The sequence below is a fragment of the Schistocerca americana genome, chromosome X, assembly GCF_021461395.2.
Source record: "Schistocerca americana isolate TAMUIC-IGC-003095 chromosome X, iqSchAmer2.1, whole genome shotgun sequence".
Taxonomy (NCBI): Eukaryota; Metazoa; Arthropoda; class Insecta; order Orthoptera; family Acrididae; genus Schistocerca; species Schistocerca americana.
Window position 1 is genome coordinate 353,217,703 of NC_060130.1, and position 22,861 is coordinate 353,240,563.

At 39.9% G+C, this 22,861-nt stretch overlaps 1 protein-coding gene across 6 annotated transcripts in view; it reads left to right on the forward strand.

The window, feature by feature from the left end:
* LOC124556525 (myb-like protein O) overlaps window positions 1-22,861 on the forward strand; it is a 97,850-nt gene that overhangs the window by 35,263 nt on the left and 39,726 nt on the right. For 4 of the 6 annotated variants that reach the window (XM_047130478.1, XM_047130477.1, XM_047130480.1 and 1 more), the window contains exon 3: window positions 14,347-14,442. In XM_047130478.1, the coding sequence (XP_046986434.1) occupies window positions 14,347-14,442 (96 nt within the window). Of the gene's footprint in view, window positions 1-14,346; window positions 14,524-22,861 lie in introns of all 6 variants that reach the window. The other 2 variants (XR_006968617.1, XM_047130479.1) reach the window with 1 other exon arrangement.

Consider the following 22,861-nt stretch of genomic DNA (forward strand, 5'->3'; position numbering starts at 1 on the left):
GAGACGAGCAAGGAAAAGACATATGTAGAATTTTTAAGCTAAGTGGACAATACTGTTACACTCTGGAAGAGAAAGTGCAATAGCTACAATGTTATAGCATAGCATTCTTGTCAGCCTGTCAAAAGGAACAGTTTTATGTGTCACATGTTTGGAGTGCGATTATACTTTTTCCTGGCAATTAGTGTGATAGTCAAGTGCAGTGTGATCAAAACATGATGTCAAGTGTTTGGTCACGGACAGATTATAGGTGCCCAGTGCAAAGAGCACTTGATCTCCTAGGTCATGCAAGAATTGGGCTTTTCATCTGATACTATGGAAAGGGTGCGAGGAGCTTGAGCAGCAGCAAACCACTCCCATCAGTCGACTGTTGCAAATTTTAATTGGGGATTAACAATCCACAATGGAGCAGATGACTAAGGGTGCATTTATGCTTCTCACTGCTCACTGTTTGGCCCACTGCATCTTGCCAGTCCATTTAACATGCACCATTGCTGCTCGCTACAATCCTCGCCAGACAGTAATATCGAGCTGGTTTGTGTTTTGTGCTGTCACCATTGCCGTATGCCCTGAAGCTTGAGCTGCCATTGGCTGCTTAAGGATCACTCCAGCAGCACTACATTTGACTCTTCTAGTGCTGTGCTTGATTTGTGAACAGCTGCAGTGGGATTACTCCTGGTGGTTGAAGGCGCAGGCAGCCGAATTTTACGACGAAGGAATTTCCAAGCTTGTCCATCGCTACGATAAGTGCCTTAATTTAAATGGCAACTATGTAGAAAAGTAGTATTTAAGTGTGGCTTTCATATGTATATAATAAAAAAAAAATTCCAATGCTTTATTTATTTTTAATTCCAAAACGTAATGTACTTTGTGGATAGCCCTCGTATATAGTTTTAAGCTTAAAGGTTTCTTAAAACTGAATTTTTCAGAGTTTTTAGGGAGACCAATTGGATATTAGCAAAAAAATCTATTAGCAAACAAAAAAAAAAAAAAAAAAAAAAAAAAAAAAAAAAAAAAAAAATCAACTGAAATTTACGAATATCTTTGTTTCCACTATGCATTTTGGAGAATGGCCCATCACTAGAATTACTTTGAAGTGAGTTCAACATAGATCTTCATCTTTTTCTGTACTATTTGTGGGTAATCTATGGAACTGTCGGAACAGAAACATTTTAATTTTGTGGATCTGAATATTTCAGTTATGTCGGTTGTTGCATTTGCGTAAGTTTATAAGTAAATATCAGTATAAACACCTTTTAGTGGTCACCAGCTTTTTTCCAGAAACATACTCACTCTATGCATTTCTATTTTTTAAAATGACATGTTATAAATTCTGCAGTGAGGTGCAAATATAAGGAATACTGCAGCTAGTAGCAGAAAAGATATGAAAAAAAAATCCACTTTTTACTCATGAGTGTTTGCAGGTGAGGGTTACTGCCCCTATTATGCTTTCCATGTGGCTAACTGATCGTGGAAATAAACATGTTAAAATTGACTGAACACTTTTTCTTTCTTTGTGCGTGTTATAAAACTGGGGCTAGAAATAACATAATTTGTTTTTTGTGTGCTTCAGTGATTAAGTGCCAGACTATTCATCCAAAGGTTTTGGTAATTTTTAGAACATTTCTCATGGAGAACAGTTGTTTGGAAAAAACTACTTTTAAAAATGAGCACACAAAGTCTCAACCACAAAAAAACATTTATTTTGTGGTAACCAGTTTCGATCAGTTTTTGACCATCTTCAGACCCTCATACAGTAACCGTAGGCAGCGGCAGTGAATGGAGTGGGTGATATAGCTCCTCAAAAGTCAGCTGCTCATTTGTATAACTTCACAAACATCAACTGAGCAGTTGATGTTTGTGGAGCTATAAAACCCACTCCATTCACCACTGCCGCCTTCAATCATGATGAAGGTTTGAAGGTGGTCAGAGATTTTGTGTTTCATTCCAGTCAGTGTGGGATTTTTGTATTTTTGTCTGTCATTTATCACTTGTTTCTTCATGTTAGAGTTGGGCTCACACTAATACAGGTAAAGAGGTAATAGAGAACATATATTGCATAACAAATGATTAATCATGGTTTAGTATCAAGCCTGTGTAAGGGATACATTAGTTGTTTTCTACAGCTTGTGTCTGTGTGTCTTAGTGTGCCTAGTGGTTGGACATGGGGATAATGGTACTGATGTTACCTCGGTGTTTCATTTCTCATGTGTGCGCCTACTGCAGATATTTCAAACTTTTTAATTTTTTACCATCTGTGCTGCTATATTTTCTTTAAATCTGATAAAGTATTTACCTGTTTGAGGAATATGGGAGTAGTCATAATCAATTTATTTGATTGTTTATGTGCCTGCATTTTGTATTGTGTTGTTGTTTTGCAACTATAGGGTACTTTCTGCTCAAGCTTGTTCTTGATAGTGAAATCTGTTTTGAGGTTTCTGCATTTTAAGACATTGTAAACTTTATATTATGTTTTTATCACAAGGATAGTACCCCAGCTCGAATGGCTAAATCTGTATAAAAATGCTTGTAAAATATGGAGATGTGTTTATTCTGCTACTCATCAAGGTAATTTATCTGTAAAATTTTGCGTCTGCATAAAATCAATCTTGGTATGTTAGCAAATTTTAAATTGGGGGGGGGGGGGGGGGGGGGAAAGCAAGTAAGCAAGTGTTATGAAAGGAAGCGGGTGGGCGGGGGCGCGCGCGCACACACACACACACACACACACACACACACACACACACACACGAGTGCGGGCGCAGCACTATGAAGCGCGGCACACACACACACTCAGCTTGGTTGCCTTGGGTTGGCATTGTGTTGTAATACAAAACACCTCAGCAGCTCATACCTGCTGCCAGCTGCTGCTGTGAGCTGAGGAGGTTCAGTGACGTTGCGCACTGCCAGCGTCCTGTCGGCCGCTGTAGTCTCCCCCTCCAGCCAGTTCCTTCAGTTGCCTCCTGAAGTCTCATCCACTGTGTAATCTGTCACTTCCTCACGTTGTTCGGCTGTGCCATGCCGTTGTGCCATCAAACGCAGCACACAGCCACTGTCAGCTCCCAGTGTGAAACAAAATATGCCGTACGCACTGTCGGCTCTTGGGGCTAACACGTTATTGTTGCTCGCACCTGCCACCCACTGTAACAAGTGTCACAAGTGCTATGCCTGCCTATTGCTTGACACTATCATCACTGTGCTTTAAAAGACAAGTCTAAATATTTGGCTGCATAAGCTTACATTCTCAATACACTAGTGTAAAAATATGCATTACACACTTCCTGTATTGTTTTTAATCATAATTAGTATGTCCATAGAGCTTTGTCTTTCTGAAAGAGTTATTTCATTACAACTATGTGTCAGTGCTAATTACAGTTTACAGTCACACTTTAAACACTTTATTTATAACGCTAATGGTTTTCACTGCTCTTCCCCTCTTTCTCTTTAGAAAGAGACTGTTCCTTGGGAAACTATTTCTTCACATTTTAAATGTGTTCATTATCATAAAGCCTACTACTCCTGCACTCTTTAAGATCCAAAGTACTTGGATGCTTCAAAGAGAAAACCTCATAGGGTCCCTTATATACATGGCAAAACTTTTTTTCTCACTTTATCATCCTTTTTCTATTGAACATGGGTACATATTAACAAAAGGTCCCCAACCCTGTACACTATAGGATGCACAATCTTGTCATATTGACTTTCTTGTGCATCAGCTCTCCTGATAAGCGTTTTCAGCCTTTCAAATGTTTTCGTCCCACATCCCAGGCCTATATCTGGATATGTATGTTGGCTCTAAACCATATTGTTACAACACATCGATCCATACCGTACTAGTGGACTGATTCCCATTGTCACTGATAAGGCACTTCGGTATGCACACTATATGAAAGTAGTGCTAATTTTTCTGCTATCTTGCTTCTCGTTGCTTTCATCAAAGAGTACAAACACATGTATCAAGAGAATAAGTAGATTGCCACTATACACACATCAAAAAAAGTTTTGCATCACTCCGGTTCTGAGAGTTCTAGAACCTGTACAGAAAACTGGAATAGAGATCAACATAAACATAATTTCCTCCCTTTTTATTACTCATGAAAACCACACATTGCATGTTGTACCACCATACAGTGAGACCTTCAGAGGTGGTGGTCCAGATTGCTGTACACACCGGTGCTTGTAATATCCAGTAGCAGGTTCTCTTGCATTGATACATGTCTGTATTCATTGTGACATACTATCCAGAAGTTTGTCAAGGCACTGTTGGTCCAGATTGTCCCACTTCTCAATGGCGGTTCAGCGTACATCCCTCAGAGTGTTTGGTGGGTCACATCGTCCATAAACAGCCCTTTTCAATCTATCCCAGGCATGTTCGATAGGGTTCATGTCTGGAGAACATGCTGGTCAGTCTAGTCAAGCGATGTCGTTGTCCTGAAGGAAGTCATTCACAAGATGTGCACAATGGGGGCACGAATTGTAGTCCATGAAGACTATAGCCTCACCAATATGCTGCTGATATGGTTGCACTAACGGTCGGAGGATGGCATTCACGTATCGTACAGCCATTACGGTACCTTCCATGACCACCAGCCCCCGTAATGCTATCCCAAAACAGCAGGGAACCTCCACCTTGCTGCACTCGCTGGACAGTGTGTCTAAAGTGATCAGCCTGACCAGGTTGTTTCCAAACACGTCTCCGATGATTGTCTGGTTGAAGGCATATGCGGCACTCGTTGGTCAAGAGAACGTGATGCCAATCCTGAGCGGTCCATTCGGCATGTTGCTGGACACATCTGGACCACGCTGCATGGTGTCGTGGTTGCAAGGATGGACCTCACCATGGTCTTCGGGAGTGAAGCTACGCATCATGCAGCCTATTGCGCACAGTTTGAGTCATAAAACGATGTCCTGTGACTGCGCAAAAAGCATTATTCAACATGGTGGCATTGCTGTCAGGGTTCCTCCGAGCCATCACCCGTAGGTAGCGGTCATCCACTGCAGTTGTAGCCCTTGGGCGGCCTGAGCGAGGCATGTCATTGACAGTTCCTGTCTCTTTGTATCTCCTCCATGTCTGAACAACATCGCTTTGGTTCACTCAGAGACACTTGGACACTTCCCTTGCTGAGAGCACTTCCTGGCACAAAGTAACAATGCAGACACGATCGAACTGCAGTATTGACCAAGCCGTGTACCTCCTTCCTGGTGGAATGACTGGAACTGATCGGCTGTCGGACCTCCTCCATCTAATAGACGCTGCTCATCCATGGTTGCTTACATCTTTGGCTGGGTTTAGTGACATCCCTGAACAGTGAAAAGGACTGTCTGTGATACAGTATTCACAGTCAACGTCTATCTTCAGGAGTAGTGGGAACTGGGGTGAAGCAAAACTTTTTTTGATGTGTGTAGATATATAATTAGACAGCTAGATTTCAGATCTCCTGCAGTTGATTCTTTGTGTTCCTTTTCCAGTACTGCATGCAAAGACCCTTTGTGCTGTGCTGTAGTTGTCTGTTTTACTGACATATCTCTCAATTCATCAACAGTTTCCTTATCCATCTTGTCATGTTGTAAAACCAGCAATCTCACTGTAACTTTTCTGTGCATTTCCTCGGACCAAAATGTCCGCAACTGAGATGGATATACCATATGACATCATTTATAATTTGTTCCAGAATGGACATCCTCCTTATCTTTTCATCTACATTACTCCTGTGGTATAATACACCATCACGCAAGAGGTTATGTGTCTTGATCTTGTCTTCCCCAGGGCTCAGGGCTATTGTACTTCCTTTTTAGCAGCAATTACTCTTCGTTCTTGTTTTCTCTCTTCTGGTGTCCTTTATTACTCTGCATGCTGTCCCTTTGTGTGTAACCCCTTTTGTGAGACTAATACTGCTTTCCTTAGGCAATGGAGGTGCAGAATGTTCTTCTGATCCTACCAGCATTCGACACAGGGCATCTGGCACTCTCCACGAAATTCCTGCCTGTATTGAACACTGAAATCAAATTCTTGCAGAGCAAGCATCCACCTCATTAATTTGTAGTCTGCATGTTAACATGAAAGACAAAGCCTTGTGATCCATTACTACAGTAGATTTTCGTCCAGCTAAATAATATGGATATTTGGTGAAACCATACACTACTGCAAAAGCTTCCTTCTGCATTATTGAGTACTTCTGTTCTTGTGCATTCAACACCCAACTACCAAAACCAATGACTCTAATTACTTCTTTTTCTTGTTCCTCATCTTTTTGATATAAATGGACCCCTAGTCCATAATCCAACATGTCACACCCTAAGTAAAACATCTTTGACATATTGGATGAGCAAGTATTGGAGCATTACAAAGTTTTTGTTTTATTTTTTCAAAATCTGCGGTACACTCTTCTATCCAGGACTATGTTTCTTTCCTTCAACAATCTATGCAGTGTGCCTCACTATTTAATGTTTGCTCACCAATGAATCAGTGGTAGAATCCACAGAGACCAACGAAACTTTTCAACTGCTTCCTGTTTCTTGCTGTCAGCTTGTCTAGGTCAGCTTTTATTCCTTCTGGCCCACTAATGTGCCGCGGGATAGGTATTTCCAGTCTTCCGAAGTCTGACCTCTGAAAATTAATCGTGGCACCTGTATGTTCATATCTTTCTAATATCTCCTCCAGAGTACTTAAGTGTTCTCCCATGTTGCATTGGGTACTAACATGCCGTCTATGTAGATTGTAATTTTCTTCAGTGAATCTTCTCCTAGCACTTGGTCTAGCATTCTAACTTGTGGGCTGTTGTATTGACATTGAGCTCTCTCTATTACTTCATTTGTTAGCATCTTGTGTAATTCCCTCACTGCTGCTTCTTTTCTGGCATGTGGTATTGGATAAGGCAGCTTAAATATGGCTTATGAGGCTTTATTTTTATACAATATGCTGGGCCTTTTATTATTTGTGGTCTATTTCCAAAAACTTTTGAGTATCTTTTGGTTAATTTGGATAGCGTTTCAGCTGCTCTTCTATCAATATTCCTAATTCCATGTATTTTGCTGCTGACTTCTTCCCATGCGAGTTCACTTCTTGCTTCTGTACTGACAGGAACTATACTCTCCTGGCTATGGTTTGCTAAATTTTCCTCTTGCATTACACCTTTACAGGTTGTTACTTAGTACGTGCGGGAAAGACTTCATACTCTATATACTCTCATTGGAAGTTTTCATTTTGTCTTTTTCTCCATCACGAAATCACACCTAATTTTCTTATAATCCATTTCTACTTGTGCTCCGTCAACCAGTCTGACCCTGTAGTAACTTCCGCTCGTAAATTATCAGGACTTCTACATCCATTCTATTTAAATACAACTACTGTATCCATCATATTTACATCTCCTCCATTCTGAACTTCCAACATTACTTGACTGTTTATCATTTTCCCACATTCCCCAACTACTCCTTTTATTTTGAATCCACTAACTGTTAAGCTCAATATGTTGCTACCTGATTACAAGAGCTCAATATGTACATTATTAGCTATAGCACACTGCTGGCTTCCCGAACAGACTGAAGACTTAATTACATACCCAGATATTTTAACTTCAGTTATCAGAATAATGACCACCTTATCTTTTACTACTACATCTTCTTGAAGTAGATCTTGTTTGTCACTTAGTTGTTCAGCCTTTATTGCATAAATATATCTTTCTTCTCCATTCGTGTTTAGAGGCCCCGCAATGTATGTTTCAGGTCAGGTCACTCTTCCATTCTCGGCAGCTTCCATTCCACCTCTTTGCCTCCATCTGTTGTAATTATCTTCGTGCAAGGACAGTCTTTCTTCCCCTCTTCTGCCTGTCCATTTTCTCATCATGAGATCTGAAAGCGTAACTGCCGTGTCCTCAGCCTCTACCATTTCTCTGTTCGATCCGTCACTCCTGTTCATAGTGTCTCCATTCTGCAGTGCTGCACTACTGAAATTGTCTCTGTTCACTTCTGGTGACCTATCCTCATGCACTGATTGTGCAACCCTGGCCTGCTCCATGGAATCAATAATAGTTCTTATTAAATGACTACTTACTTCGCGTGGCAGCCTTTGTATCATCCAGCGCACCATATTTGTCTCATCATACGACGCATCAAGATAGTGATTACTCTCGAAGTCTGTTTCTAAGAACTTTCTGTAAGTTTTGTCCATTCTCCTATTATTATGGGTGACTGCATATAGAGATTAATATGTCATCCTGTTTGCTCTTAGACCAATAATTTTTGAGGAACACATTCTCAGATTCTGCATAGGGTAAATGTTCCTTATCTAACTGTATACCCCAGTTATATGCTTTATCCTTCATTTGATTGATGCAAGCAATTTTAGTCCTTTCATCCTATAATTTTGACAGCAATCCCTGAAAATTTCTTATAATCACAATGGAGTTCAACTTGCTTTTATGGTGGAATTTACTGAACTGACAACTGTTTATGTACTCTACTGGAGGGTAACTTTTGGTTACTGCTGCAGTTTGGCCATGTAATGATTTAATTTGCTACTTAGGGTCTCTGATAAAATGTGCTTGATCTGTTGCTCGGTTTTTTGTTGTACTTTCTGTACTTCTGCTACCACCTGCTCTGTGACTTTCACCTTTGTCTGACCTCTTGAACCTGTTTATTAGTTTCTTTTCGTCCTTATACATTCATCTTTGTGAAACTGCTATTGCATTTATCCCTAGCATTATGCTAAAGTGAATCTGGTGTTCACGTTTAACTACTGGTTTCTATTTCCTCAACTGTGATTTTATTTCCTTGTTGACTTTCTCTTGTTCTTCCTTCCCTTTCTTTAATTCATTATCTCGTTTTTCCTCCCATGCGTTAAACTTTGCCTCAGAATTTGTAAATTGTTTTCCCTGATCTTGTTTTTGTTATTCAATGTTTGATTGAAGTTCACTTAGTATTCGTAATTTCATTCCTTTGTTGGACCTTTTAATTTCACCTGTTTGCATAGTTACTTTCTTTTTAGGGATGATTCCATTTCTTTTGTTTGCCTATCTGCTTTTCATCTAACTCCTTGATTGCCTTCATTAGTAGTTTGAAATCAGAACCAGTTTCTCTGCTTGGCTTTGGTGTTTCTTCAAATATGTCGTACCCCCTATCTTTATTTGCCCCAACTGCTTCCTGTCTTTCCATTTTGGTGTGTTCATGGTTTTTGTACCAACTGTTTGGCGTGTGGCATGACTTCCCACACTTTCCCACTCCGTACTATCTTCAAAGAACAATTTTGTTGAGTAGCTATCAGATTTTCATCCACATTGGATTCATTTTCTTGTTCCATTTCACCTCCTGACAGCCAATTTTCGTGTTCCTTTACATTTGACTGATAATCATCTTCATCTGAAACACTCTTAGGTTTGATTTCCTCTACACACAATATTGACTCCATTTTACACTATTTGAAATTTACTTCTATTTCTCTGAACATTATTCCAAATTTACCAATATTCACAGTTCTAAAATTTCACTGTTTCATCATGAGCAGTTTTACATATTGCTGAAGGCCTATGCAGCCTCTATCATTGACTACTTCCTGCTGCACTATTAAGCAGTTTCTACTGCATTTTTTTTTTTTTTTGGTTAATGGCCTATTGCATTTTGTGACGTGTTTTGCGCTTCTGCTGGCTGCTTATCATTGCAATGCAGCATCTGTTATCCATTGGGTAGTCTGGTTTCTCAACATGGAGAGCTGACAGGTCCCACCTCCTGCAGTTTTATAGGGCATTTGTTCGATCACGCTTAGACTATGGCAGCGTGGGCTACGGATCGGTTCATCCTTCCTACCTCCAGATGTTAGATGCTATCCATCATGAGGGCATTCGGATATCGACTGGAGCCTTTCGGACCAGCTCAGTTCAGAGTCTGTGCGCAGAGGCTGGTGAACCACCACTCTGGATTCGGCGATGTATCTTTTGGCTCGACAGGTGCTGAAAATCTCAACGTCACCTCAGTCATTGGCATTTAGTTCAGTGATCCAACCCACCTTTGAACGACTGTTCAGGAATTGGCCCCAAGTGACCAGGCCTTTGGTATACATGCTACAGATTGTCTCAAAGATATGGATCTCTCGGGCACGAAAATACACACCCAGGGATGGAACGCACTGCCACCTTGGTGTCTTCAAAGGCCCAAAGTGATTGACACAGTACACAGGAAGTTGTACCCCAGATTTGGTTTATACAACTTTGTTTTTGTCTATTTTAAGTATGTACCATAGTTTTATCGTTATTTATACACATGGATCCCAGCAGGGGATTGCTCTCGGTTGTTCTGCTGTTTTCCCTGATAGGGTGTTTAAAGTGTGTCTTCCAGAACAATTTAAACTTATGATGCAGAGTTAGATGGCATTCTGATGGCACTGGAGAGGGTTCACAGACATCACCGTACGAGTTTTCTTGTCTGTTCTGACTCTCTTAGTGTGCTGCAGGCACTTCACCAAATGTATCCGGTAGACCCACTGGTTCAGCTCATCCATGACTCCTTACAGGGGCTCCAACACCGTGGCAAGTTGGTGATCTTGTGCTGGGTACCTGGCCACATTGGGATACAGGGTAACGACATGGCTGACAAAGCTGCCAAGGAAGCATGTTGAGATGGTGCTGTCCATCAATATCCCATCCCATTGCGTGCCATTATCTCATTTTGTGACAGATGCATCATGCGTCAGTGGGAGACTGAATGGTTGCAGGTGACAGACAACAAACCGCGGTTGCTCAAATCGACCAAAAAGGCTTGGTGGACATCATGTCAGCCTCACCACTGGCAGAAGGTTTTGCTTACCAGACTGCGCATTGGACATAGCCCTTTCACACATGGCTTCCTCTTCCGGTGGGAGGATCCACCATTCTGTGAAGTTTGCGGTGTGCTGCTTTCAGTTCAGCATATTGTGGCTATGCGTGTACTGATATTAGAGCAGCCCTCAGTCTCGCTGGAGATCTGCCCACCACCCTTGCAGATACTGATACCATTGTTACAAGAGTTGTGAAATTTTGTGAACAGTCAGGCCTCATCCCTAAACTGGTGGGGAAGGGTGGCAGACTTTAATATGTTATAAACTGCTCCACGTGTGGGGACAGCCTTCGTCCCCACCAATGAGATTTGCATACTGACTTTTCGTCAGGGCGCTGATGACCATGATGTTGAGCACCGCCTCAAGACAAATCACCATCACCTTCTTCTTGCTGGCTTGCAGCAGCTGTTCCTTCCGAAACATTTAGAAAACTGTTCCTTTTTTTTTTTTTGTTCTTCTTACGATTACGTCCAAGTATCTTGCAGTCTGTGCTGTTGCGCTTCACCCACATGTAAGCTGCCACCCTTTTTTTATCAGTTTGCTGGAAAAGTTTCAGTCTGACTATTTGATATTTTTAAAGATATCGGACATCTAGAGTAGCCAGTTTCTTGAAGAGAAACTTACTCCCAAGGTACATGGTTGGTAATTACAGCCTCGACTGTGTAGCCTATGATACATGCTCTGTGTACTCTGTTCATAGTTACACAAAACAAGCCCATTCGGAGGCTATGACAGTGATTTACGTTATAAATTAAATAACACACTTGAACACTTGATAGCAAATCACTTAACCATGGTTACTAACTGGACTCGCACTTGCATGTACTCGTCATTCATTAAATAAAGTGAGTTAGCCATTGCTATTCTTTCTCTATACAACTGCCTTTTCAATATTAAATGTTTCATAATTGACAAATTAATATTTTAACTTACCTCAGTTGCTCTCTCATACATAATCACCACCAGGTCATGTGATGGCTTTGGGTATGACTCAAGTGTGACTGACTCACTGCCTCCTGCCACCCGATCTCTAGGTGCCAACTCGTTCCTTCCAGAACTATGGGGGCATTCTAGTCAGTGATGCTCTGCGCCGTAGCAAAGAGGCACGCTGTGTTGTAACCAATAAGCGTAAGGGGGCAGATTCAATCTGTCAAATGCTGGATCAGCATCTGTATCATTACAAGCCTGAAGGCCCTAATCTCATCAGGTTAGATAAACAAATATATATATAAAAATCAGACTTACCACCATTAATACGCTTAGGGCTAAATCAGAATTCTCATATATAGGGTGATTTTGCTAAATGGGGATAAACTGCTGGAAATGATCTCTGAATGGATAAGAAGCAATGAGGGTTATATATGGACATATGACTGGAGGTGGGCTACAAGGGGGTCGGGGTACACCCACTTGAATGTTGAAGGAAACAACCTTTTGACAGTGTAGGTATCAGTGATAGAAAGCAAATGAGAACACACCAGGCAAGTGGGATTCTTCTGTTTGTACTTGTGTTTTAGCTTCACACTCAATGGCGGTGAGCTAGAGTACTATCATGTAGTAGCCACATTGCCGATCATTCCACGGAAGACACACCTTACAGCAGGGGGAGCCCCGGGTCATCCATAGGAAGAGGAGATATGCCTCACCTGTGAGGCGTTGCTGAACGTTGACTGATCCCACGAGGTGCTCGCCGATAATCACTGCCCACATATTGAGGCTGAACCAGTGCTGATGGTTCACTGCCACCATACCATGGAGATAACACTGGTTGTTATTGTGAAGACTGGCCGTGCCTTCCCTCATAAGCATTGTCTCACATACGAGTAGGAGGGATGATGGAAATCTCAGCATGGTAGTGCACTGTGCAATGAACTAACAACAAAACCATTTCTTCTGGTAAACCTTCCGGGATGTAAGGTCGTGGTCCATGAAACTCTTCAGCTCCTAACGTTTCGTCCAGAGCTGCGCTGGACATCTTCAGAGGGGTGTTTCTCCTCCGGTGAGTCTTGCCGACTGACGGGTCGGACGTCTGAGAGCGACTTATGTATCGTAGAAAGTGGGCGTGACCAGAGTTACACATGATATGCAGAGATAACCTTTGTCAGAGATAAAACTTAACTATCGATCGTAATCTCGTCACGGATAAAACTGTCTAGCAATTCTGTAGTGCTACTGTCCAAATATCACTAAGTTTCATGGTCTCTTCTTTCCGATTAAAATTATCCCTATGTTTATATATTTCAATTGCTTCTCTACAAAGCCGTAGGTAATAGTTCGTCGTCGTAGATAAACTCTGGTCACGCCCACTTTCTACGATACATAAGTCGCTCTCAGACGTCCGACCCGTCAGTCGGCAAGACTCACCGGAGGAGAAACACCCCTCTGAAGATGTCCAGCGCAGCTCTGGACGAAACGTTAGGAGCTGAAGAGTTTCATGGACCACGACCTTACATCCCGGAAGGTTTACCAGAAGATATGTCATCCGGTCGTGAAAGCCTTCATACTATGAACAAAACCATTGCCACAGAGATGATTCCATAGTAATAAAGCTTCTACGTGTTGTGGTATGGACGGTGGCAGTTGTGGAGAAAGTTTCATACCTTTGTCTGGCATACCTCATGATTGTGGGCAACTGCTTGGTGCTGATACTGGGGTCACTGTAAAAGGCCTTTTATCTCCACTTTCAAGTGGCGAAACATTACTTGGAATACATTTCTGATTATATGCATGTATGACCTTTTTTTGGTCCTTTATCCTGTGGGGAATTGTTTCTTGCAGTTTGTCCCCATTTAGCGAAATGACCCTGTGTAATGTAACAAAGTACATAAATGATAAATGTCCAAATTTTCCAGTATGATTTGTTGGTTTGTTTATTGTCACAAACAGCGAAAATAGATAGTTAACAGAGGTGTGTGTTTTTTCTATTTGAAATTACCATATCATTATATATAAAATTAAAATTTAGTTTTGCAAAGAGGATTGCAGAAAATAGTTTTGTTTTCTTCAAATAGCAATAACGTTATTCTGTTGGAGAGTTTTTAAGAAATGAAAAAAGTTAAATTTATCTGAAAATGAGTTCTCCATAATTTATTTCAGCATTTTACCACTGCATAACTTTATCTTTATTCATTTTCATCTTATTTGTGATTTCTGTATTGAGTATTAGTTGTTGAAGTAGCAAGTTGCCAGTCCTCAGTATGGAAGAAATGTTATTTTTCCCATTTGTCTTTTTCTAGATCGTGGTCAGTCAATTGTTAATCCTATCAATGAAATTAGTACATTTCTTACCTTGACACACTTGTTTTGGGGAATTATAGGGAGGCAGCATAGGCTGGATTTTTGTCTAACATGCCATTTAATGTTACATTGCTGTGTTAAATATCATCAGCAGACTTTTCAACTGGCATTTACTTACTTTGTGTTGCAAGCTGTCAGACATAATAAAAAATTGTTGTTTTTGAACCAGATATTATTTTTATTTTAAAATATATTATCCTGTTCTAATTTCTGGTGTGAGCATGTTGCTTTTTGTCATGTTTCAGGTGAACCTAGTGCACTGAACGCATCAAAGCCCCAGTCTGGGGAGGTGCGAGCTACTGAGCAACGTCAGACAACTACATTTGGAATAGGCTTGTTCTGTAAGCAGCCTATTATTAATACTTACTTTAATTAGGAGAGAAGCAGCGGTGAAATGTTTGAGCATTGAGAAACTTGTAGAGGCAAGATATTTTCTGCATAAGTACTACACTTTTGTTTTGACTATGCAAGCATATAATCCTTTTATTTTGTTGCAGAGCTTTAATGATACATTGCAAGTAGAAAGCTAACAAGTATTTTAGAGAACTGCCTTATGGCAACTGTACACATAACTTAAATTGTAAGTGTCACCACCTTTCAGATCTAAAATATGGCACCAAGTGAGATGACACAGAACTTGGAATCTTGAGTTGGGGTTCAGATCCCAAAGTGACCATTCAGATTCAAGTTTTCTGTGGTTTCCCCAAGTTGATTAATGCATATGCATAGACAGTTCTTTTGAGATGGACACAGCCAATTGGCTGTTCGGTGCTCAAGTCTGAGCTTGGACTCCACCTATACTGACAGTCACGTAAAAGGACATCAAATCCTAATCTTCCTTCCCCCTACCAACCCTCAGCCCCTCCCCCCTCTCCCCCCCTCCCCTCTCTCTCAACTGTGACAGTGTCAGGTATTGCATATTGCACAGACTGAGCTATCCCCAATAACCTTGCCAAACCAGAGCTATTTCTGTATGGCTGCCTTTTGTTGGGACCAAAATAACCTTTCAGCCAGGTTGGGTAAGTGATTGTGTATAAGAAATTCTTGTTAAAGAACTGTCAGAAGTATAATCCTCATTGTGAAAACAGGTAACCTTTGTTTGTTCCAAAAATTTTCATAAACCTTGACGGGAAGGATAAAGTTCATAACAAACTTTGAAAGAGAGTGAAAAGTAGCACAAAGACATTGCACGTGATAATACTGTGAGACAAGAATATTAAGAAGAGGGCTGTTTGTGTGTTGGTATTTAACATATCTCTTCTATCAAACCCTTTTGCAGTATAAGTTGTGTGCCCCACATTAAGTCTTGTAATCTGTGGACATCCACACTATGGCTGTTTAACAGTAGATGTTTGGCTTTTGTATATTAGCAAAAAATCTATCACTAGTCATGAATGGGGGAATGCTGCAATTGCTTGCTTAATTTGTTTGGACTATTGAAATAGTTATCTATTTCTGGAAAAGTTTTGTTCTAGAAGTCAAATTTATTTGTATGCCGCCCGCACATTAATGATATGTTGATTTTCATTACATTTTTTTATGAGTTCCTCTTGCTCCACGTGTGTGTGGTATTTCCTGGTTGGGTTGAATTCCTTCCCCAGGGTGAAATGGTTTTCAGTAAATAGTGCTCAGATAACTGAAATGGTTGTGGCAAGTGGGAGGAAGACCTGAAGCTCTATGAAGTGTTACTTCCTTTGTATTTCATTACAGAGTACTCTGCAACAGAAATCAGGAATTTCAGAGTTGTCTTGCTGCTGTCTAATTGCTTGTAAATTACAGATGAATTTCATACCACCAGTTTAAGCGTAAAAAAAAATACTATTTTATCTCATTGTTTGGTGGTACTTGATACACTTACATTGCTGCCTGCTTGACCCACACCTTATATTGTGTGATTGCAACAATAAGTGATGCAGGTTTCTTGATAATTTTCCCACTCTGTTAAATTTCTATATCATTAATTGCAACATCCTTTTTGTCCTTCCTTTGTAATACAAGCATTTTTCCCCCTTCTGCACACAATCTTTTTTCTTTCACCTAGTCTGTGTTTCAGAGAGAATATTGTATATCTTTACTTGTCAGTTTCGTCATGCATTATAAATCTGTCGATTTTGTTTGTAGCCTCCCACCCGCCCACACACACACGGGCAAAACTGAGGACTCAGAATACGTTAAAGAACTTCATCTATTGTACGACAAAAACCACACAGGTTACTGAGGTCGTCAAATTTGCAGCATAGTCAGTTATACTACTATAATCATTAGTTCCAAAAATGTCTTTATATGATGAAGGAATAATCCACTCTCCTATATGAATATTTTACATTACAGGTTAGATGTGGCTATGAAACTTTAAAAAAGAATAACCGAGTGGAAAAATAAATTTCATTAATTATAAAATGTTCAAATCATACTGTACCTGTTTTTCAATGAGATATCAGTGCAACATCACACTTCATAAATGCAATTCCTCAACAGTTATTGACATTTATTTGACTGATGAGTGCTAAAAAATTTCACGCATATAAAAATGTGTAACTAATAGGTGACTCATCAGGTTTATGTATGCAATGTTACTTAACAGTTTTCTGCTGAGTATTTGCTCTCTACACAGCATCTCACATGAGCAAAGCATTTGTGACTTTAACCTGATGTTACTTGCACATTAGGTAATTGGACTCTACATGGCTTTGTTTAAAAGGAATATATCAGTGTAACCATGGAGTCAAGCTGTGCATGTGTGCTTTCATGCCAAGCTGTGATCCTGTAGTCAAATACCCGGTGCATTGGTTAAAATTATGAATTAATAAAATACACAGGAAAATTAAATAAAAGATAAATTAATAAAATGATTCTATTGTAATATCTGTAAGTTATGTAGATGACAGAGAATTGTGTTGAATAATGTTTATCCACCGAAGTACAGCTCAAGTAAATGGAAAGTGGTGCTGCAATGGCCAATTAAAATACAGACAAAAGTAACTTTATCAAATGCAATAGTAGCATTGAGAGCATTACGATAATGGTAGCAGAATCCCCAAGCTAAGTAGTCATCCAACACACCTAAAAACTTAAGTCCATTTCATGATGACAGTACATGAAATGCTCAGCTCAAAATAGTTCAGAGTTCTTCAACATGATGATTTAAAAATTAATAGATGTGAGAGAACATATAGAAACTCATACTCTGTCTACTCTTGATTCCGCAATTCAATCGGAAAAAGTTAGTGTGTAGTAGTGGCCATTCATCGTCCAGAATCAATCACCCACTCAACTGAAAAACACACTCTATCACCAGCAGGTCTTCCTTCTTAAAGGACAAATTTAAAAGTGTCTGGAATTGCTTACTTGAGCACACCTCCCAAAAAAATCTCTCTTCACTTGACTCCATTGATGTTCCGCTACTGCCTGCTTCTCCATTGGCTTGAAGGCCATCCCCACCAAAAATGCTTCATTATTAATTTCTCCAGACATGATTTGACTCAACTTGACCACTTTCTGCACTAATGTAATACATTATCAACAACATTTAAATAGAGAAATGTTGTAAACATTTGGTCACACTCTGAACATTTGCAATAATTACAAATAAAGATTAGTTCATAAATAAATAAGCTAGTATTCTTGTGCAAGTGTGCTCATATTAAATGACAACAAATTGTCATTAAATATTGTTTAAACAATTATTTATGTCTGCTTGATAGAAGCATATTTCAGTTATCATTTCAATAGTGGTGTCAGCTAACACACGATTGACCACTTCTTAAATTACCAGTTTTTTTTTTTTAGTAATTGTAATCAATAGTTACATAAACATCTGGCAAAAATAGTAACATGTGCAAATAAATTCGTAAGTATGACAATATTTGAGGTACTCGTGCTGCATTCCTTTGCTTTGTTATTGTGGAGGATACAATGTTCTGTGCAATACTATCATCTGAAATAATGTTTGTTGATATCACATTAAGCATTTAAAAGTTTTTAATTCTGAGGTTTATCATGAAAATATTTTATTACTGTCAAATATTAACTTCTGTATTTTTAAAGGTATTGAAAATATTGTTGTGTCAGTGGATGCACCTCATTTTTCTGAAATTATGGGTTTATTCAGATTTGATTTATTATGTAACTGTGCCAATGGCCTTGCCACAGTGGTAACATCAGTTCCCGTCTGATCACCAAAGTTAAGCGCTGTCAGGCTGAGATAGCACGTGGATGGGTGACCATCCTGTCTGCCGAGTGCTGCTGGCAAGCAGGGTGCATTCAGCCCATGCGAGGTAAACTGAGGAGCTACTTCATTGAGAAGTAACAGCTCCAGTCTCATAAATGGACATATGACTGGGAGAGCTGTGTGCTGACTACATGCCCCTCCATATCCGCATCCAGTGACGCCTGTGGACTGAGGATGATATGGTGGCCGATTGGTACCATTGGGCCTTCTTGACCTGTTCAGGCGGAGTTTAGTTTTTTAGTTCTGTAACTGTTATTGATTGTTGAATTCCTAAGAACTGTAAAAAGCCATCTATCAGCTTGTCTGGCTTTCTTAAGTGATTGACCGTTATCCAAATTCCCTGTACCAAAATTTACCCACATCCTGCCCTTTGCTGACATTTTTGCACCTGAGCTCACCTAGAGCAGTCGCTGCAGCTGGTCAAGCTGCAGTGCTTTGGCTGAGCCGGTCAAGCCCCACCCTGAACCCCAGGTCACTAGCATTCAGCCATACAGACCAGTTCATCTTATACCGGTTCTAGGTGGCCGAACAATTTGGCCACATACACATAACTTAATGGGTGGATGCAGAAGTCTCTGGTATGGAAGACTGAAATTTTTAAAAATTCATTTCTTTTGGAAAAAATGAGGGTGCTTAGTTCATAACTTCCTGTGAATTTCATTCTTCAGATGGCAGTAGATGTCTGGTGTGATTGTTTAACATTTTCAAGGCCAGATAATCAATAACAGCAACACTTGCTGCTAGTTAGTTACCCCATACATCATTGGGTGAAGGTTCAGTTCAGACTGTGCATTGAGGCCTCAGCAGCAACTGACTGTTAAGGAGTAGTGTACCTGGTTTTAATGTCATTTAACAACTCTGCACAAAAGTAACAGAGAGCAAAGACAGACAACAATGGATGTGAAGGGTTGTGTATTTTCCATGGGGCTTATAGTGAACTCAAAGAGTTTGTGATGTTGCCAGTTTCTGCAGAGTGATAGGAACTGTGAGAAATGTGTGCCTGATGTAATGACCATTTCCTATGTAATCTGGGAAGGTTTAACTTTCACTGTTGTTTGCTGTTAATCATTGACTGATGGCTATTGCTGTAATTCACTTTTAAACGATATATCACTGGGGATTGGAATTATTTCGGTATATTTATGTGATATGTCTGCTTCACTGTATTATGTTCAAATGCTCTCCTCATGTTTCTGCCTACCTCTGCTATACTCTATTAACGAAGTCCATCAGAATAATCATATGAAGAAACCTACTTCCGTGAGCTGAGAATCAGTAATAAACTACTCCCTGTACCTCAAAGTCTGTATATTATTAGAATAGAAGAAGCAACAAGGAAAACAGTATTTAGTTTCTTCATTATAAGAATTTAGAGAAAAAAAGAAAAAAGGAGAAAAAAAAAAACAGCATACAACTTGCTAAGCACTTTTGCAAGTCATCTATTAAATTTTGGGAATGCAGCCACATAAAATTCTTTCTTTCTTTCCTCCTTTCCTCCCCTCCCCCCTCCTCCTCCTCCTCCTCCTCCTCCTCCTCCTTCTTCTTCTTCTTCTTCTTCTTCTTCTAATATTTCGGCCGTATATATTCTGGTCGTCTTAAGAGTGAGCCGACTTTAGCTACAGTACTTTACAGTACTTGTTCCATTGTTTTAAACCACATGAAATCAGGTTTATATGGCTGAACTCCCGAAATTTAATGGATAAATTATTACACTACAAAAATATCAAGAACCGCACATAAGCAATTTCTTTGTACACCAATGCAACCTAACATATTAGTCGACATTCTCTCCAATGGAAATCGTTATGCTTGAATTGCAAAGCACCCTTGTTAAAATAGTGGTAGTGCATGGTGTTTAGATGTAATGCACACAGAAATCTGTGACATTCAGCACAGGGAGCTTGACGAGCCTTTGCTCTGAGAATACTTCAGAAACCGTGGGTCATTTCAGGTCACAAGCAAGAAGGATCCTGGCTTAACATCCAATAACTGGCAACATACAGACCGCCTGCTACACCTCAGTTTCATTGGCTAATTCAGATATGTGGAGCCCTGTCTGAGCTGACTCAGCTGCTCATGGGACGTTGGTGAATACCACATTTACTTCCTGTAACGCTCACAGTGGTTCCGGTGGCTCATCGGGCAGTATTCTCACCTAAGCAATCAAGAGATTTTGCATGGCTAGTTAACCAAAGAAGTCTCAACAGTAAAGAAAATAAAACATCCAATGGAAAAGAATGTATTTGTTGTGATTACATGATAGGAATGTACTTTTGAACAGTTGTCATCTTTCTTGCGTCATAAAGAATAAATGAGACTTGGTAGGTCAATAAATCGAAGAGGCAATATAACAGTACACTCCTGGTCAAGACAAATAAAAGCTGCCTAAATAAGCAAGCTTAGAAGCAAAAAACTTCTATGAGAATATGACATAACTACTGATCTGCAAACTGCTTTATTTGCAGTAACAGATTGTTACAGCAAGAACAAGAAAGGAAACTGTTGGTGTAACTTGTGTCAAGAACATTGTGAAGGGAGTAAACAATAACTTCGGAGAGACTGCTGCTTTGTTGTTATATTTAATACACGGAAGTCACCAGAATACGTTGCAGTGGATCTAATTTATTAGAATCTCCCATATACATGCCCAGATTAGTGTGCAAAGGGCAGGTGACATTTGGTACAGGCAGTACAGCCACCAATGAAGCAATCCAGATTGGAGCAGAAATTATCATGTCTTCATTAAGAGAAAGGAAATCAAGGTTACTCACAAAATCTAGTATGCTAAGATGAAAAAGAGTAGTTCATTGTTGGCACTCACACTGACAGTTAATAAACGCACTATAACCTGCACCTGTACATGCTACTGTAAATTTGCACTTCTGATTCAACCAACAAATACTCCTAGAATGGACTCAGTAAGAAGGAGACTGCATTGGTAATGAGAATAATGCATCCTCCAAACAGGTAGACTAATAGAATTTTTCTAGTAACACCACCTCACCAATGTCTTCAAATTCAAAGCAGGGGATCAGGAATAATGAGCCTGCTTCAAAGCAGTCAGGCCGTGCTACCTTGCTCCTGTCTTATGGAAAGACAGGAAAGAAAGAGAGTTCTCACAAGTGCACCACAAGGTTGGCTCCCATACTGCAGTGGGGCATGAAGAAGTTCAGGAAACATGTGGATGAATTGAAATGTCAAGCAGAGGGAAGACTGTTGTATGTGTGTTTCCAGGAGACAATTTTAAAGTTTGTGAAGTCATATTCTGTAACTAAACACTCCATGAAAAGGAATGCCACAGCAGGAGAGAGCTAAAGGAAGAATGACGAATTGTGAAATTGATGAATACCTCATCTCGTCTTATGCCTCACCATCAACTTACAGACAGCTGCTGCATCAGTGCATGCGGATCATAGCATGCCCATATGTTCTTTTACCTTAGCTGAGCTTATGTTACTTTACTTGATCAAGATCAAGAAGCTCAAATTGAATCTAATCATACAGCTACCCAACCATTCCTCCCATATTGTACGGGATTCAGCAACCACTTGCCCTGGGGTTAAGCACAGGGAGCTTGTTTATCACCAGAGACATGTTTATTGGACATAGGCAGATAGGCAGAGCAAACACGTCAGCCATGCCATGGGATCATTCTGTATCATTGTTCTCTCAACACACACACACACACACACACACACACACACACTTTTCATAGATGCTTCGCAACCACCACCTCACCTGAAGACGTCAGCCAAACATAGTAAGTGCAGGATAAAGTAGCCAAAATGGGTGCTCAGGTAGTCAAAATCGGATGCTGCGCAGTCAACTTGCTGTCATTGAACATCACAACAATGTCTAGGATGGGTGGGTCATATTAACAACATAAGTGACTACACTGCTCAAGTATCCATTCCACAGTTTTGCTGGACATCTATGAAGGCACCATGCTGGTGGGCAGTTAAAAAATGCAGGAAGGTGGCTCTGCGTAAATTTGAGAGCCACCTACAAAGGAGCTTAAGCCTTTTGGATAATGAGGGAAAATATTGTTGAATTATTAACAAGAAAGACAACAGGTTGCAACTTAACTGGTGTGTGTGTGCTTTTACTTTGCATTAGTGTAGATTATCTAGACTAGAAAACAAATTACAACACACAAGAGTGGCTATACACTTCACACACTTACAGTTGAGCAATGCACAGCTCAATTTGAAGTACTGGTTTGATATTTATTTATTTATTTATTTGTCTGTTCGTAGACAGCGTATGTTGAAGTAACGGTTTTAATGTAACAATGTTTTAAGTAACAGTGTTTTACATCACATTTAATATTTTACCATGTTATTGCTAGAAATTTCCACAGCACTGTCAGATTGATGTGGTGTGCTTCGGACTGATAAGAAACACTAGACACACTCTATGTTATACAAATCTGATTTTTTTTCGTACACTTTAACAATTTGAGGAACACAAAATATTGAGTTTCTATTACCATCTTAGCTTAATAATTAAAGTAATTGGTGGGTTTGAAC